Below are 16,330 nucleotides of genomic sequence, written 5' to 3' on the forward strand. Positions count from 1 at the left end.
AGCTAAGGGATACTTGTGATAAGAAGTAAAGGCCAAGGGATACACGGGGCAATAAAGCTTGGGAAACAATGGAATACATAATCGGCCTGAATAAACTTAAACGAGTAAACAATAAATAAACATGTCTTAAATTCCTTTGCAGGGAAATATGATGTGACTGTAGGTGAGAAAAGTATCTAAAACCAATCAGTAGACTGAACCGCTGCAGAAGCAGTGTTGCCAGGTTGGGTTTCAAGTCTTAAAGGAGAGTTTTATTGCTTTATGGGAAGAATTGCAAGTTTTATCTGGCAGTGTTCTGTGTCATGTGTGAGGTACTTCTAACCAGTAGTTACACAATGTTTCAAAGAGAAAAGTAAATAAACAGAAGCTGCTCTTTCATAAACTCATTAAATAGTTTATTTAGCACTTTGTTAGTCAGTTTAAAGTTTTTAAAATGCTAAATGAGCATTGTGTTTTAATAGCTGTACTAGCACAGGCTACATACCTGAGCTAACGTACCTCTGAGTCTGACGGCTGATCAAACTTGTAAGAGGAGTCATTGATCTCCTGATCTGCCACTAGGAGGGAAAGTCAAAAAATGCCTTGATTATGAGCGAGGCTCCTGGATCAGTTAAGACACGCCCACTCGATACTATAAAATCTCTAATGAACAATCTATGCTATGCTAACTAGCTACTCATTACACCTCTGTATTCACTCTTCTCTCAGTCCAACCTACTCACCACAGATTGTAGAGCCCACAGGTGCTAGTTTTTATAAAAAGGGCGGTGCTAACAGTGCTTGTTTGTGATGCAAGATGGTCCCAAAATGTCACATGATCTTGTTCTCAGCCAATAGCAAAAATCAATTGTAATAGCAGGGTTTCAACCCATAGAGGGCAGTTACTGACATTTTACAACTAAATATATTAAATGAAAATACTTTGACTAAAATGTTGAGCGTTGGACCATAACGTAGATGACTTGTTTAAATGTGAAAAGTTAAACTAATAATCTCATCTAATTACTTTTTTCTTGCATCTCCAGCGTTTTAAGTGAACAGCTTGAGTCCCAGCACCTTTACTCAGAGTTTGATGATGAGTTTGACGATGTGCAAACTCCCATTGGACAGTGCAAGGCCATCTACACTTTTGAAGGTATACGTCATTATTAATGGTCAAACGTGTTGATTAAATCCATCCATGAAATTTCCCTTTTTCACCTTTTAAGCATGATTTATATCCTCATTTGTGCAGGAAACAGCGAGGGCACCATTTCCATTACGGAGGGCGAGCAGTTATCTGTGATGGAGGACGACAAAGGAGACGGATGGATGAGGGTGCTCAAAGCCAACGGAGAGGAAGGCTATATACCCTCTTCCTACGTCAAGCTCGTATCCTAAACTCCACTCCAGAGCTTTGTTAAGAGCCAGAGGTCAACGCAAAGTCGTTCAGGACACCTGGATCTATTCTCCACATCTTATCTCAGCCAGTGACGTATGGGGAAGTGATGAACGTGGTTGATTACAACATTTTTATGGAGGTTGATAATGTTTGGTGCCTCACCGCGGCAGGTGATGCTGTGTCTGAATACTGACTCTTTAAGTTTCAGCTCTTGTGAATGTACTCGTAACCCTTCGGTCACATGATGTAACCTTTTTAGCTTCACAGTAGCCTCACTCTATAAGGTGCCACTGACTGTTGACTCTCCTCTCCCCAAATGCAATAACCTGCTGACCTTTCTGTCTCTGCATGAAAGTCCTCCAGACAGGATCGTTTTTGAGTTATATTTTAAAGTTGTTCTTTAAATGTTTGGTGACCTTTTTCTTTTTTTAGACTGGATAAAAACCACTACTCTAAGATAATTCACACTAAATATATCTGTTTACAGAGATAAAATAACTGACAATGTCCAAAACAGCCCTAAATGACTAGATAAATTACTCAAAAAATATAATTCAGGATTCACAAATTGTGTATAAAAATAAAATGTACCAATTTGATTATTATTTTTCAAAAGCTAATTCCAGTGTTAGTGTTAATAAGTAGTGGATATGTATTTAATGCAGTGAACTCCATCTGCCTCTACCTGAAGGTAAAAGTACAGCAAGCAAAATCTGCCTCTATTAATGTGACACTAGAAATGCTTTATAGACCAATAAGACACTTTGACTCTAGATAAATTGGGGCCTCTATTCCACATTTGATGACAAAAAAAAAAACTATTCAGCTTTCATGTGTTTTACCCTTAGATTACTTTTCTGAAGTGATTTTGGATTATTTTGCAACAAAAACTTCAGCAACAACAAAATTAAAGAATAAATCTCACCTGTAAACACCGGCTTATCCAAAGAGATTTCCTGCAGCTGCTTTGATCACGATGTCCTCACAAAGAGTTGATAAATGAGAAAGGTCAAAAGATTCTCTGCAACTCAGCCTAAAGAGACTTTTGAAACTCATGCCCAGACTTTTTTACACAATGGGTGAGCTGCTGCTGATAACTGAGAGCAAATCGTGACAGGAATCATCTAAGATTGGGTAAAAACATCTGTAAGGGTAAAACATCCCGGTGTTAATGTTTGGTAGAAAACTCATGTTGAAGCCAGGTTTTCTGTTCTGTAGAGTGCCTGTGAATCACTTTATAAAGTCTTGTGTATCTTTACATCGCACTGGTTTCATGTTCGTGTTGGTAACACTAAACGGTTTCGTATCTTCTGTTGTAAACATGTCCGACTAGTGCGTTAAGTAACAAGACTTTCTCAGTTTTAATGGCCGTCTTCTGTTGATTTTCATTCTGGTGTCACTTGGCCCTTCTGATCATTTGAATCTCGATCAAAAACCTTCCAAATATCTTTTCAATGAATCTTTATTCTCATTTGAAGCCCAGCGATGGCACAGTGAGTCTACTGAGTGCCATTAAAATCTTGTCTCTTCTTGTCATTGAGCCACTTTACCTGAGTTCTGTGCCGCTCTGTAAACCACTCAGAAATGTTAGTCAGGGGATTTTATTTGATGATCTATTTTAAATAAAATGTTTATATTCACATATCTAATCAAGTGTACAAAGTATTTTATTGTCTTCTTTACAGTACATTTTATTAAAAACAACATACAAAACACTGAGAAGAAATAAACGAATTCCAGTGTGCTCTCGTACCGTAACACTTCAAAATAAAAGTTGGTTTCTGTCCTTTAGAAGCTGAAAGTAGTTCTATTACTTCAGGTTGAACGTGGTCTGCGTACCAGAAATGTGCATCATGTAAACCAAGCAGTGGAAACACTTGTAAAAAAAAGGGTTAAAAGTCCAAAGCAGCCTTGCTTCACATAAATCTAATGTGAAGTTTGTACTTAGTGAGTCCAGCTGTTCATTCCTAAGGCAAGGCTGATTTCTTCCTTTCAAACCAACGGCTTCACCACAGGCTTCCTCGTGTGCTTTAAGCTTTTCTTTAAGGACCGAAATGCTGACTTCACCTCTCACTATTTCTGAGGCCGACCCTCAGGCTCAGGTTCAAGGACCAGGATGTTGCGGTGTGATCTCCACAGGTTCCAGTTTATCGGAGAGGATGGAAAGAATATTGTCAAACTTCTCGTAGCGCTCCTGTCGGCCTGCTGTCGCCCCCACCTGCCCCCAGAGGAGCCGCAGGGCGAACTCTGTGCTTAAAGCCTCCAGCAGCTCAGGCACCGGCTCCCAGCCTCCTGCTGATAAATGTGAGGCACACGTGTGATCAAATTCATCAGGACGCACACACTAAACAGCAGTGTCATTATACAACACAAGAACAATGTTTCCTGTTGGAGCCAATTGACCTCATTGTTTAAGAACACCTTCATGGAAGAGATTTATCTTATCAACATGATGTAAACACCAGGGGACAAAATAATAATGATAAAAAGATGTTGGTTAGTTAAGGCGGTAGTTACATTACCATTATTATTATGTTTTTGTGAACATGCAGCAAAATCTTAATTCATAATTCTTGTCAACAAAAAGTTTTTATTCTTCCTATTCTTGGCTTTAATGATATGTTTCTAATATGTTGTGTGTAATGAAGACCCTGCTACATGAGTTGTTTTAAGGTTTTCATTTGAGTTTTAACTAGGGGGGGGGGTCATCAAAGTGTTCTTAAAAGAGGCAGGGGGGAATTAAGTCAAACCCAGCTCAGGGTTTAACCTGAGAGTCCGGCTCCGTTAAACCGGGTTCTAACTGCAACGGCGGTTTCATCAACAAGAAAACACCTTGGTTACCATAGTAACACAGTTACACAGTGGGTCAAACCTGCCCCCGACCAGGTTTAAGCAGCAGGATTGGCTTAAGTTGCTGACTCACTCTCATGAAACCACGTCATCATTTTGAAAGAAGTCTCCATTGTGTTTGAAGCATCAGTAATAATATATATTATTAAATGCTGACAGGTGTTAAAAAACTTATCAAACGCACACGATCAGTGTGTGATCACATGCTTCAGTTGTTTGCTATGCTAAATTGACTAAATAACACCTTCTTTAACCTTTTCTACTTTTAAAATTTTCAATGTTGGTTTTTTTTTTCTTTTATGTGTTCGTCATTTATCACTGCTCAGTAACAGATGACATCACGTCCTGTTGGTGTCAGCATTAGTTCCTATTGGCTTCTCATTCATCGTAAAAGCTGCAGCGCATGCGCCGTCACTAATCATTAAATCTGTGCCGTGATCAATCTCGTCAGATGGCTTGGCTCAGCTGGGGAGCTTCAAGCTGAGAAGAGTTTGATGAAATGGTAAAAGCCAGCATGGTCACAGACGGCTTAGCTGAACCAGGTTTACCCAAGCTGACCACGCTGTCTTTTCACATTTCATCAAACACGTCTCAGCTTGAAGCTCACTGTCTTAATCTTAGCCAAGCCAGCTGACAGTGACAGCCTAGGTGTAAGACCTACAAAATCGATCACAGATTTATTGATCAGAGTCTTTTATTCTGAGTAAACAGACATCATTTGTTACTGAGCAGTGATTAAAAAAAAGGATGAACACGTTTCAGAAGTTTCTTGGGGTTTGAATATCTTAAAAGTAGTAACGGGTTAAAGTTGGTGTTTTTTAGTCAATTTATCACAACTGAAGCATGTGATCACACACTGACTGATCCATGTGAGTTTACTGCTTGTTTATTTATTTTACACCTTTAAAAAGTGTCTCCACAGTAACTAAGGAGTTTTCTCTTTAATGAAACGCCCGTTCCAGTTAGAACCCGGTTTAACTGAGCCGGACTCTCAGGTTAAACCTGGAATTAACCCTGAGCTGGGTTTGATGAAATGCATCCCAGGAACTTTGTAAGTTGAAAACTTCCCACTTTATGGGAATCAACAGAAACGGGGAATTTCAAAATAATTTGAAGGTCGCAACTAAACAAAGACGTTAAATATGGTTGGGGAAATATAATTTAGCATCACACTGACTTAAACAACATGATTTCATGCAAGTAGAATATGAAAAAAAGATTGGTGGCCATTGGAGCAACGTGAATTATCTTTGAGCCTGAGGACAAAGTCATCATCAAAAAGACGAGAGTGACAGTGTAAATGATGATGATGAGGCCATTGCCTGAAATAGTTTTCAATGGGACTTTTTTTTTTACATTTGATTTAATTTTCAAATAAGGGGTCAGGCAGGTGAAGTAATATTTTACTCAACGTTGATGTTTTTGTTGTGAAAAGAATTGATTGTTCGAACAAATAATTTAAGTTAAACACACTGCACTGTTTGTGCTTGAAGAGCAGTTATTGGTATCTGTGTTTTTTCCAAGATTTTTCCAAGAGTTGAAATCAAATTTTTGATCATAATACTTTCTGGAAGTCCTAAAAAACAAGATGCTTACAAAACTTGAATAATTGTAGTGGTAGTAGTAACTTCTACTTACAAATAAATCTGTTGAAAGGTTGTGTTTTTTCATTATATGATCTATTAATCCTGCATGTATTCTCAGATTTATTTTTGCATATGATAGTTATAATTAAAGTATTCCCAATAATTCCCATGAAAGGTTTCTTGTTTGGAACATTCGCAAGCTTAAGTTCCTGTAGCAATGTATCAGAAATGTTCCGCCCCTTTGCATCCCAAGATTTAACACTTGAATATTTGTCTCATTTGACTGGACGTGAGTACCTGAGAGCAAAGAGTGGGCGTGTTGCTGATAGTCTTGAGAGTTCAGCGCTGTGCTGCGAGCTGATTGGAGGACGTCATACAAGAGCTGACAGCCACGATCGCTGTTTTCCACGGGGTCGTCACCTTCCATCAGCATCAGCAGGGGTACCAGATGTGGCACAGCAATGGGACCCTCAATGACTGAGTCTACACACGCACACGGACACACACATGCACACACACGCACACACACACAAACCAGAAATTTATTTCTCGAAAAAAATAACTGCAGTTGGAGTCAAGGAAGCCTGCTTTTATCCACCAGTGAAGGGACTCAATCAAAATGAATCAAGCATTACTGTCATTTAGCTGTACATACTACAGTAGTAGTAGAAGTAGTATAGTAGTAGTGGTAGTAGTAGTAGTAGTAATAGTAATAGTAGTAGTACTAGAAGTGGTAGTAGTAGCAGTAGCAGCAGTAATAGTAGAAGTAGTAGCAGTAGCAGTAGCAGTAGCAGCAGTAGTAGTAATAGTAGTAGTAGTAGTAATAATAGTAACAGTAGTAGTAGTAGTAGTAATAGTAGTAGTAGTAGTAGTAGTGGTAGTAGTAGCAGTAGCAGTAGTAGTTATAGTAGTACAGTAGTAGTAGTAGTAGTAGTGGTAGTAGTAGCAGTAGTAGTAATAGTAGTACAGTAGTAGTAGTAGTATAGTAGTAGTAGTTTAGTAGTAGCAGTAGTAGTAGTAGCAGCAGCAGTAGCAGTAGTAGCGGTAGCAGTGGTAGTAGTAGCAGTAGTAGTAGTAGCAGTAGCAGTAGCAGTAGTAGCAGTAGCAGTGGTAGTAGTAGCAGTAGTAGTAGTAGCAGCAGCAGTAGCAGCAGTAGCAGTAGGAATAGTAGCAGTAGCAGCAGTAGTAACAGTAGCAGTAGCAGTAGTAATAGTAGCAGTAGTAGTAGTAGCAGTAGCAGTAGTAGCAGCAGTAGCAGTAGGAATGGTAGCAGTAGCAGCAGTAGCAGTAGTAGCAGCAGTAGCAGTAGCAGTAGCAGTAGCAGTAGTAGCAGCAGTAGCAGTAGGAATGGTAGTAGTAGCAGTAGCAGTAGCAGTAGCAGTAGTAGTAGTAGTAGCAGTAGCAGTAGGAATGGTAGCAGTAGCAGCAGTAGCAGTAGGAGTAGCAGTAGCAGTAGCAGCAGTAGTAGTAGCAGTAGTAGCAGTAGCAGTAGCAGTAGTAGTAGTAGTAGTAGCAGTAGCAGTAGCAGTAGTAGTAGTAGTAGTAGCAGTAGCAGTAGCAGTAGGAGTAGCAGTAGCAGTAGTAGTAGTAGTAGTAGTAGTAGCAGTAGGCCATGGGCTATATATAGCTATGCATCCAATTTTATGAGGCCCCCAAAGTAAATGTACAAAATGACAGAAAAATACACAATACAAAAGCAAAAATACATTAAAAAATACAAATAATCACAACATTGCATGAAATTACAGTAAAAGACATGAGAAAAACATGTGGATTTTGTTGGTTTTTCCCCTCATTATCATTAATTTCATATTTTGATAGCGTTATGAGATGACGTTTGTTGTAGTTTGCGCTGTAGAAATAAAAACTGATTGATTGATTGATTGAAAATACTCCAGAAACACACAAAACTACAACAAAAATTTACAAAATTATAACAGTAATACACAAAATTACACAGAAAAATATACAAAATTAGGGAACATGACAAGAAAAATAGATAAAACGGAAAAAAAAGTACACAAAATGACAGGAAAAACATGAATAATGACTCCGCAATCCCACAGTACTACAAACAAGCAAAACAAGACTGTAATCTCCGCCCCCTCTACTCTCGCCATAATTAATTATATTGTAACATTATGTGTTAAGTCACAAAGACTGTGGAAATACAAATGCTCGACACTTTAATGTTACAAAGCCATGTCAAAAATGTTTCGTTACTTCAGTAAGTTATAAAAAAGTTGTTTTTCTATTCCAAACTATAGCCTTACTTTAGCTATTTATATTAAGGTAGTGATTCCTACACGTTGATCTCTGCTGATTAAAGGAAATAATTGAAATGTTGCCTTTTCTTTCGCTGTGAGAAGTTGCTTAATTATCCTTTAAATCAGGGGTCACCAGCACGGTGCCCGCATGGACCAAGTGAGGTTACCTCATGGGCTATAGTCACCAATGAGCTCCATCTAAAATCTAATTTATTGTCCAGGATTTAAATTTACAAAGATAAATACATATGACAGATGTAGTCAGTACTTAGTAGGGTTTAATACTGCTGCACGTGATAAAGTTTTACTATTAAATTACCATCTTTAAATGTTTATTTTCACTGAAACATTGTGACAAATCTTTTTAAGTGTTGCAGATTGGGTGTATGGGTTGTGATATGTCAAATAAAATTATAGATTTTTTAAAAACGCAAGGTGGATTTTTGTAAAATATGGCATATTTGTTACATTTTACAGTAATGTTATGTCATATGATTAGGTAAAAGTTGTTTTTTGTAGCTAGGAAAATAGGAAGATGATTATTTTATATGAAATGTAATGAAAATGAAACAATTGCATAAATTAAGAGAAATAAAGTGTTGCATGTTGAAACTTAAACATTTTCAACCATTTTAGGTTACAGCTAGTCTTCCTTATTATTTTACCCTCTAATTAAAGTGAAACCGTGGTATATAGGAAGTGCTTTTCTAACTGGTAGCCCTCCGGACTATACGGTACCTATGAAGTAGCTCACAGTTTCAGAAAGGTTGGTGACCCCTGCTTTAAATGCTTTCGCATAAGCCTGCAGACTGAAGGGACAAGTTAGGAAACACTGGACACACTCACACATTCCCTTCTATAGTCATTTTTTAAAAACTCTACTGCCGAACATACCATAACATACATGTGTTTGTACTTTGGGTGGGAACTTGAGTAAACCATCACACACTGTGCTGTTGGGCATTAATATTAACTGTTGAGCAGCCAGAGTTTGTGTTTCCATGTCTACACAAGGACACAAAAACAGACATTGAAATGGAAATGACTCTTTGAACCTTTGGGACGTGAACCCTCACTTCTACCTGAGCCACATTCCCAGGAGAAAAAGCCTGAAATCAACGCTTTAAAGGTGCAGTCCGCAACTCTCAGATCCCTCTCTCCCCCTCCCTCCCTGCTGCTCTCTTGCCCTGCCTCCAAACTTTCCAAAGTCCCTCCCTCAGAGGGGCTAACAAGCTAACGTTAGTTTGACAGCAACATCACAGAAATATAACATGCTCTGTTAAAAGCATATTACTGCAGCGCTTCTCTCTCTCTATGAGCACACACCTCAGCAGCAGCAACAACAACACAGTGTCACTTACAGCAGCCCACACGGAGGCGCGCACATGAATAACACATGCACTACAGAGTTTTAGTGTAATAATTACAAATCAAACACTAGAACTGCAAGCAGTTATGAAAGGGGAGCAAGCCTTCCCGTGCGGCTCAGCCCCCAGATTTTGCGGAGCCCGTGAAAGTATGTCACGAAGGATGACGGGCTTGGGGAGATGAGGAGAGTATAGAATTTTGTATGTGCAAAATTGGTGCCGGTAGAGCTTAAACACGAGGATTTTGAAAAAGTACTTTTTTTTATGTGTAGTGACTTACAAAGAGAAATATGCCGTGCGAGTGGGCATGGCCTATGTCAAAAGATGTGACTTTATTTAGGGAATACGTGGATATAACGTTTATAAAGATGTGATTTAAAATGTGACAGTTACAGGCCAAAATGTGCGAAATTTTGTGCAAATCTGTTTGCTTGATGTTTCTCTGTTTATAGCGCCCCCTATATGCCAATTTGTGCCAAATTTGATGTTGATAGCTTTTACTTTGACAAAAATATGCAACAGTATGTGTTTTTTAGCTAGCTAGAAAATTTTACTCGCAAATAATTTGCGCATATTTTGACCGAACAAAATTCTTTACTGAAAGTCTGGAGATTACGGAATACGTGGATATACAATTAATGAAGATGTGATTTAAAATGTAAAAGGTACAGGCCAAAATTCGCCAAGTTTCATGCAGATCAACTTGTGCAAATCTGATCAATTTTCATATTTCTTGATGTTTCTCTGTTTATAGCGCCCCCTATTGGCCAATTTATACCAAATTTGGCACAGAGCCTCTGGCTGACCTCTGAAACAAGTGAATTTAGTTTGATGTTGATAGCTTTTACTTTGACAACAATGTGCGGCAGTATGAATTTTTAGCTCACTAGGAAAATGTATTCGTTAATAATTTGCGCATATTTTGTCCGAACAAAATTCTTTCCTGAACTTTTTATCAGGCAAGTCTGGAGATTGGTGCAGATAGAGCTTAAACACTAGGAGGAGTTTGGAAAAGTAGGTTTTTGATATGTAGTGACTTACAAAATGAAACAAGCTGTGGAAGTGGGCGTGGCCTATGATGCGACTCTATATAGGGAACACGTAGCTATAAAGTTTATGAAGATGTGATTTAAAATGTAAAAGTTACAGCCCAAAATGTGTTTGCACCCATAATAGCACCACCTAGTGGCGCACTTTTTGGTATGGGTGGTCTGTGTGCTCTTCTATATATACCCTGTAAATTTTACAGCCCTCAACATAATACTTGAGCTGAAATAAATGTTTGTTGTTTATGTCGTAATAGGCCACGCCCACTTTGACTAATTGCAAATAACTTCACACTCAACTCAGGAGCGACCCAAGGTCATGCCCACCAAATTTGGTAAAAATCGCTCTTCACATTTAAGAGAAATAAATATCCCATATTTGCAGCACCCCCTAGTGGCCTACAGTATCCAAATTTGGCGCAAACCCCCACAGTCTCATGCCAACCAAGGATCTCAGATTTGGTGTTGTTAGCATTTATTTTGACCGAGATATGCACCAGTTTGTGTTTTTATAGCTAGATAGAAAAATTGACTCGATAATAATTTGCGTAAATTTTGCTCGAACAAAATTCTTTACTGAACTTTAGATCAAGTCCAACGGAAGACTCTACGTGCCAAGTTTCATGCTGATTGGACAAAAACCCATGGAAGAGTTTGAAAAAGTAGATTTCACTGTTTTGTCAATTTTACTCCAACAAAACCTTCGGCGGAAATGGGTGTGGCCTAGCCCAGGTGATTCAATCCTATTCAGAGAATCTGATGATATAAAGTTTTTGAATGTGCGACATAGGGTGTGTGGGAGTTATATGACAAAACGCCTTGACCGTGGTTATAGCGCCACCTGGTAGCGGACATATGTGAGTTTTTGCATACGAGGTCAGCTGGGGGGTGTGGACCCACCCTCCAAAGGGCACCGCCCTCCCTTGCACGGTTAAGCCTGCAGCACCACTTTTACCGGGAGAAAAATAAAAGGTGACTATAATAATCGGAATGATGACAATAGGGTTCCTAGTAACGCTGGTCCTAGGAACCACGTATGCTTACATACGCGGTTCCCTGGCCCCGCGTTACTAGGAACCCTATTAATGTAAATCAAGCAGCAGTAATTACATTTCAAGCAGAAAAGTCACCAATTCCATCTTTTACTCCTCCAGACCATACACTGTAAAAAAGATGGCGATCCAGCACGGGAAAGGGGCGTGGCCTGTGAGCAACAGCTGTCAGACAGCCCATCAAACACAGTCCTGGCTCTGATTGGTTCTTTTTGCTCGGTCGTGGTACATTCTGGCAATCTGCCAAAGGCTGCAGGAGCAGCAGGGAAGACTTAATGAGTCTGTTTTTGTCACACACACTACTAGTTTCATGTAAAGCTGTCCTTACATAGTGACTGCTTTAGCAAATATGACAAAAAGTCACTTTTATAAGAGTTGCGGACTGCACCTTTAAGCTTTTGCGGTTGTGTCAATAAAATCCACACATATGCAAATCACATGACTTTTAAACTGATCACTACAATGAATACTTCTATGGTAAAAGTATTTATGCATCTTATTTTAGGTTTCAAATAAGGAGACTAACACGATCTGATCTTTATGGAGACAAAGTACAGAAATGTCAGCTTTAGATTAAATTACAGTCAAAGCATTTCAGTGGTGTTGAAATATTAAGTAAAAAAACTCATGCATCTAAATCAGATTCCTTTGATTCTAAACTGCCTTTTTTTCTAATGATGAGTGCATCCGACAGCAGCCTCAGTGAGCTACATGCTAACTCCACCACTCACCGTCTCCCTCGCTCAGAGAGTTCATGAAGGGTTTGAGTGTCTTCTCAAACAACACTGCACTCTCTGTGTGATTCCTCCGCAGCGCTCGCCACGTCATCTCCAGCCTCAGCACCTTCACACGGAGATACACAAATATAAGATGCGCTGAAAGAAATCCAAGCAGCTTTTCAGATTTAACACACAGTTTTCTTGTTCCCACCTGAGGCATTTCCAGGGCCTTCATCACAGCAGAGAACGAGTAGAGGTCATGGGCGTGCACTTTCAAGGCCTGAGCCAATGAGATGACTTTATGTAATACTGCAGCTCTTTGGCTTACAGTCCCTGTGCAGCCCAGAATGTCAACAGCAACTCCCAGGGCTATTAGGTGATGCCTAAGAATGATAAATAGAAGATAAGGCACACATTTTTGAAAAGGTTTGGTCTTGTAGCCTCTGAATGGTACAAAAAATAGCAGATTTGTCTGAATTATCCACCAAAAAATCTCCCAAAATATCTACTAAGGCTGTTAAAGTAAAAAATGATGGATTACAATCCAAATTTAAACTTGATAGATTGTACACTGGATCTCGGCGATATGTAACAAAACTCATATCTTAATTTTTTTTCTCAAAATAATGATATATGATATAAATCTCAATAATTTTAATTCAAATTAAATCTGACCATGAAAGACAATTTCTGGGTTTAATTTGCTGATGCAAAATGACACACAGGCTCATTTAATAACAAACAGCTGATTAATTTGTGCCACTTGATATCATTTATATATTTATCCATTATCCTTTATATTTATCATTATTATTATTATTGTTTCTGGTTTGTTTTTTGTTCTTTTTCTGTTCTTTGCACCAACTACCAAGTTAAATTCCTTGTACTGTTTTTAAACTGTACTTGGTGAATAAAAACCTTATTGATTCTGATAAAAGATATGTATATCAATATAGGCGATATTGTAATTTTCTATAACGCCATAATAAAAAACTCGACATGTCATGAATATCGATATATTACCCGCATTAACAAATTACAGCGAGGCAACAACTTCAAAATAAAAGCACCCATTTTAAAATAAAAAGCATTTATTGACAACTGTGGATTTATTTTTTTTTTTTTTTAACCAATAGTGATACCTTAATAAGACAATGGAAGTGCTACATTCAGCTTTAACTCTCTGAAATTGTAAGAGCATCAGTAAAAGAAGAATAAAACTTTATTTTGCTTCTTTTGTTTTATGACTAAATCAGTCACTCTCTTTGTTGGGCATTCCTAATCGTAAAGTGTGTTTCCTTCTTTTACCTTTCTAATAAATCCAGTCTTAACTGGTGTCCGTGTGGTAGAGTGACAAGCTGCAGCCCAGAGTCCACTCCCATGATCCTCTTCTGCTCATCAGTCACTCCCACGATGCGCGCTATCTGCAGCATCAAAGACAATGACTAATTACTGGACTGTCTGCGTTCTACACATGGTTCAGTGAATCACTCAAACTGCTTTATAACAATCGATGGCTCACACTTTGAAAAAAAAATACTGGAAATAAACAAAAGCACAGGGAAACAGTGATGCAATTCCACTAACACACACAGACAGAAGCTGTTCATCAATTTTCAAAAAAGCTTTTAGGAAGCTGCAGGTTTGAAGACTACCTTGCAGTCCACACTGAGCATGTGCAGAGCAGTGTTATTGGCGTTGGACTCATTGAAGAGCTCCTTGAGTGCCAGCAGGACGCTGGGCTCCAAAGGTCGGTTGTTTTCAGGTAAAAGCATCGACTCAAACTCATCCAACTGGAAACAGGAGCCGGACTCAATCTGCAGTGAATTCACAGGTGCATTAGTTCACATCGATGTGAGCAGTGTTAAAAGATTTCAAATCTCATGATCAACTCTATTAATGTCACTTTTTATGGGGATTTTGTTTGAGGAAACTCCCAAATGCTGCATTACTCTGACACCTGGTGGCAAAAACACGGAGAGGAAGTCAAATATAGAAACGATAAGTATTCACATCACACAACTAAAGTGAAGTCATACACTAATCATAGGTTTCACTTTAGAATGTCTTCAAAAGCTGTTCTTTGTATGGTTCTAAATTAGTGGCAGAATAATGTTTTTGCAAAGCTTAAGCATTTCTTTACAATAATAAGATTTTTCATTGTCAAAAGGTAAAATAAAAAGCAGTAGATGCAATATTTACATAATGACTGAGTTTCCCCACACTCAAAAATATCACATTGAATATCAAAGACACACAGAATCTATAGAAAGATAAGTAAGATCATGCATCTAAAATGTCAAATCTCAATAAAAACATAAACAAAGTACACTTTTTAGTGATTTGCTGCTGATTGTACAACTCTAAATGAAAAGGATTCTGAATGTATTCAGACTGGCAATTCATTGATGTTGAGGTTAAAGTAAAGTACAAATACTTAAAGTACTTAAGTCATTTTTTGGTATCTATACTTTACTTGAGTATTTATTTTTTTGGCGACTTTTTACTTTTACTCTTTACTTTTTTAAACAAATATCTGTACTTTCTACTCTTTATTTTACTTTTATGACCTTCGAAGATGAGGTCACAATGTAAAAAGACGCAAACCAACAATCGCAAAGCTGGAAGAGAAGCTTGAAACATTTTATTTACAAATATTATGTAAATTCTCCAGGTATTGATAAAGGATAACAGATTTCATTTATTTCCATGAACCAGTTTTCTACAAGTTCTTAAAAAGTGTTAAACTCAAAGCTGCTCTGGGTTTCATTGAGCATTTGCACGTTTTTTTTTTTTCTTGACACATCCATCCATTCATTTTCAGACCAACTTGTTCCTGTTTTTCAGGGTCACCCGGTCGCGGGAGTCTGCTGGTGCCCATCTCCGGCTCACACTGGGCGCTAGGCAGGGGTACACCCTGTACAGGGCACCGGTCCATTGCAGTTCTTGACACATTTTATTTACAAATTGTATTTATTATGAGTGCTAAATTCTCCATGTGTTCATGAAGGGTAACAGATTTAACTTGTTTCAGTGTCCCAGTTTTCTACAAGTTCTTAAAAAAATAAAAGATCTGGAATCTGCTGGTTTAAAAACCTTGTTCTATTACTGAAGGGACATTTGTTTTACTTTTTACTTTTTTACTTACTAGGGAGCAACTTTAATACTTTTACATTCACCAAAGTCATTTTTTATTAAAGTATCTATAATTTTACTTGAGTACTGAATACTCGTACTTTTGCCACCTCTGTTTTTTCTGTAACTTTTGTATCCACTTAGAAAATCAGTTAATTAATGTGTATGAGTAAGTGTTGAGTGTAAAAAGGAGGATTTTCTATACAAACATGAGGTCGTTCAAAGGTCCAGTCCTTTCCATTCTCTGCTGCTCTCGTCTCTAACTCTATAGGAAGCTGAGATAATGCATCGTGTTTCTGAGCCTCCAGAAAACCGAAGGACGTCTCTGTGAGGCGAGCACGACTCTGCCACTTCTCCTCTGCTCGCAGACGGTCTACATGACCCTTCCTCCTGGACTGTGGCAGCTGAGCACCCCAACAGGTACACATTAAACTACGTTAGAAAATATACACGGGTTAAAACCTTTCGTTTTGTAGAATACGAGAAACACTGACCTGAACGACCAGCTCGTCGTAAAAAGAAGAAGGGTCAGTGGGTGGGGGAGGAATAGCATTGGGGAAGATGGTAGAAACCCTCAGAGGTTTAGGTGGAGCTCTGGGGTGAAGCTGCCCATCTGACCCTCGCAACGTTACACCACCACCTTCAAAGCACAGTGGGAGGAAAGTATTATTAACTGCGTAACTTTGGTGCAGATAAATCCCACACACACTGATCTCAGAACATCACCTGGGTTGGAGGGACGTGTGTGTCTTGGTCGTGGGCTGAGTAGAGGTTCGCTGCCTGTGCGAAACACTGGGGAGATGGGGGCGGGGCTTGTGACCTCTGATGCAGAGCTTTGTGGAACACCTCAAAGATGGAGAATTGATTAGATTTTATTGTTTTAAACATCAATAAAACTGTCACACAATGTGCTGGAGCCTTTATCAG

The 16,330-nt window shown here is 38.6% G+C and overlaps 2 protein-coding genes across 5 annotated transcripts in view; one reads left to right on the forward strand and one right to left on the reverse strand.

Annotated features, from left to right (window-relative positions):
• trip10b (thyroid hormone receptor interactor 10b) overlaps positions 1–3,030 on the forward strand; it is a 38,454-nt gene extending 35,424 nt beyond the window's left edge. For all 3 annotated transcript variants that reach the window (XM_028444608.1, XM_028444627.1, XM_028444617.1), the window contains 2 exons: positions 1,026–1,135; positions 1,235–3,030. In XM_028444608.1, the coding sequence (XP_028300409.1) occupies positions 1,026–1,135; positions 1,235–1,380 (256 nt within the window). In that variant the 3' untranslated portion in view covers positions 1,381–3,030. The remainder of the gene's footprint in view (positions 1–1,025; positions 1,136–1,234) is intronic.
• The window catches only part of sh2d3a (SH2 domain containing 3A), a 46,701-nt gene continuing 33,401 nt past the window's right edge, over positions 3,031–16,330 (reverse strand). The window contains exons 12-20 of one of the 2 annotated variants that reach the window (XM_028444585.1): positions 16,130–16,249; positions 15,898–16,043; positions 15,613–15,807; positions 13,924–14,085; positions 13,577–13,692; positions 12,480–12,651; positions 12,281–12,392; positions 6,115–6,300; positions 3,031–3,673 (exon numbers count right to left, since the gene is read on the reverse strand). In XM_028444585.1, the coding sequence (XP_028300386.1) occupies positions 3,486–3,673; positions 6,115–6,300; positions 12,281–12,392; positions 12,480–12,651; positions 13,577–13,692; positions 13,924–14,085; positions 15,613–15,807; positions 15,898–16,043; positions 16,130–16,249 (1,397 nt within the window). In that variant the 3' untranslated portion in view covers positions 3,031–3,485. Of the gene's footprint in view, positions 3,677–6,114; positions 6,301–12,280; positions 12,393–12,479; positions 12,652–13,576; positions 13,693–13,923; positions 14,086–15,612; positions 15,808–15,897; positions 16,044–16,129; positions 16,250–16,330 lie in introns of both variants that reach the window. The other variant, XM_028444577.1, reaches the window with a different exon arrangement.

The sequence above is a fragment of the Gouania willdenowi genome, chromosome 1 (genome assembly GCF_900634775.1).
Source record: "Gouania willdenowi chromosome 1, fGouWil2.1, whole genome shotgun sequence".
Lineage (NCBI taxonomy): Eukaryota > Metazoa > Chordata > Actinopteri > Blenniiformes > Gobiesocidae > Gouania > Gouania willdenowi.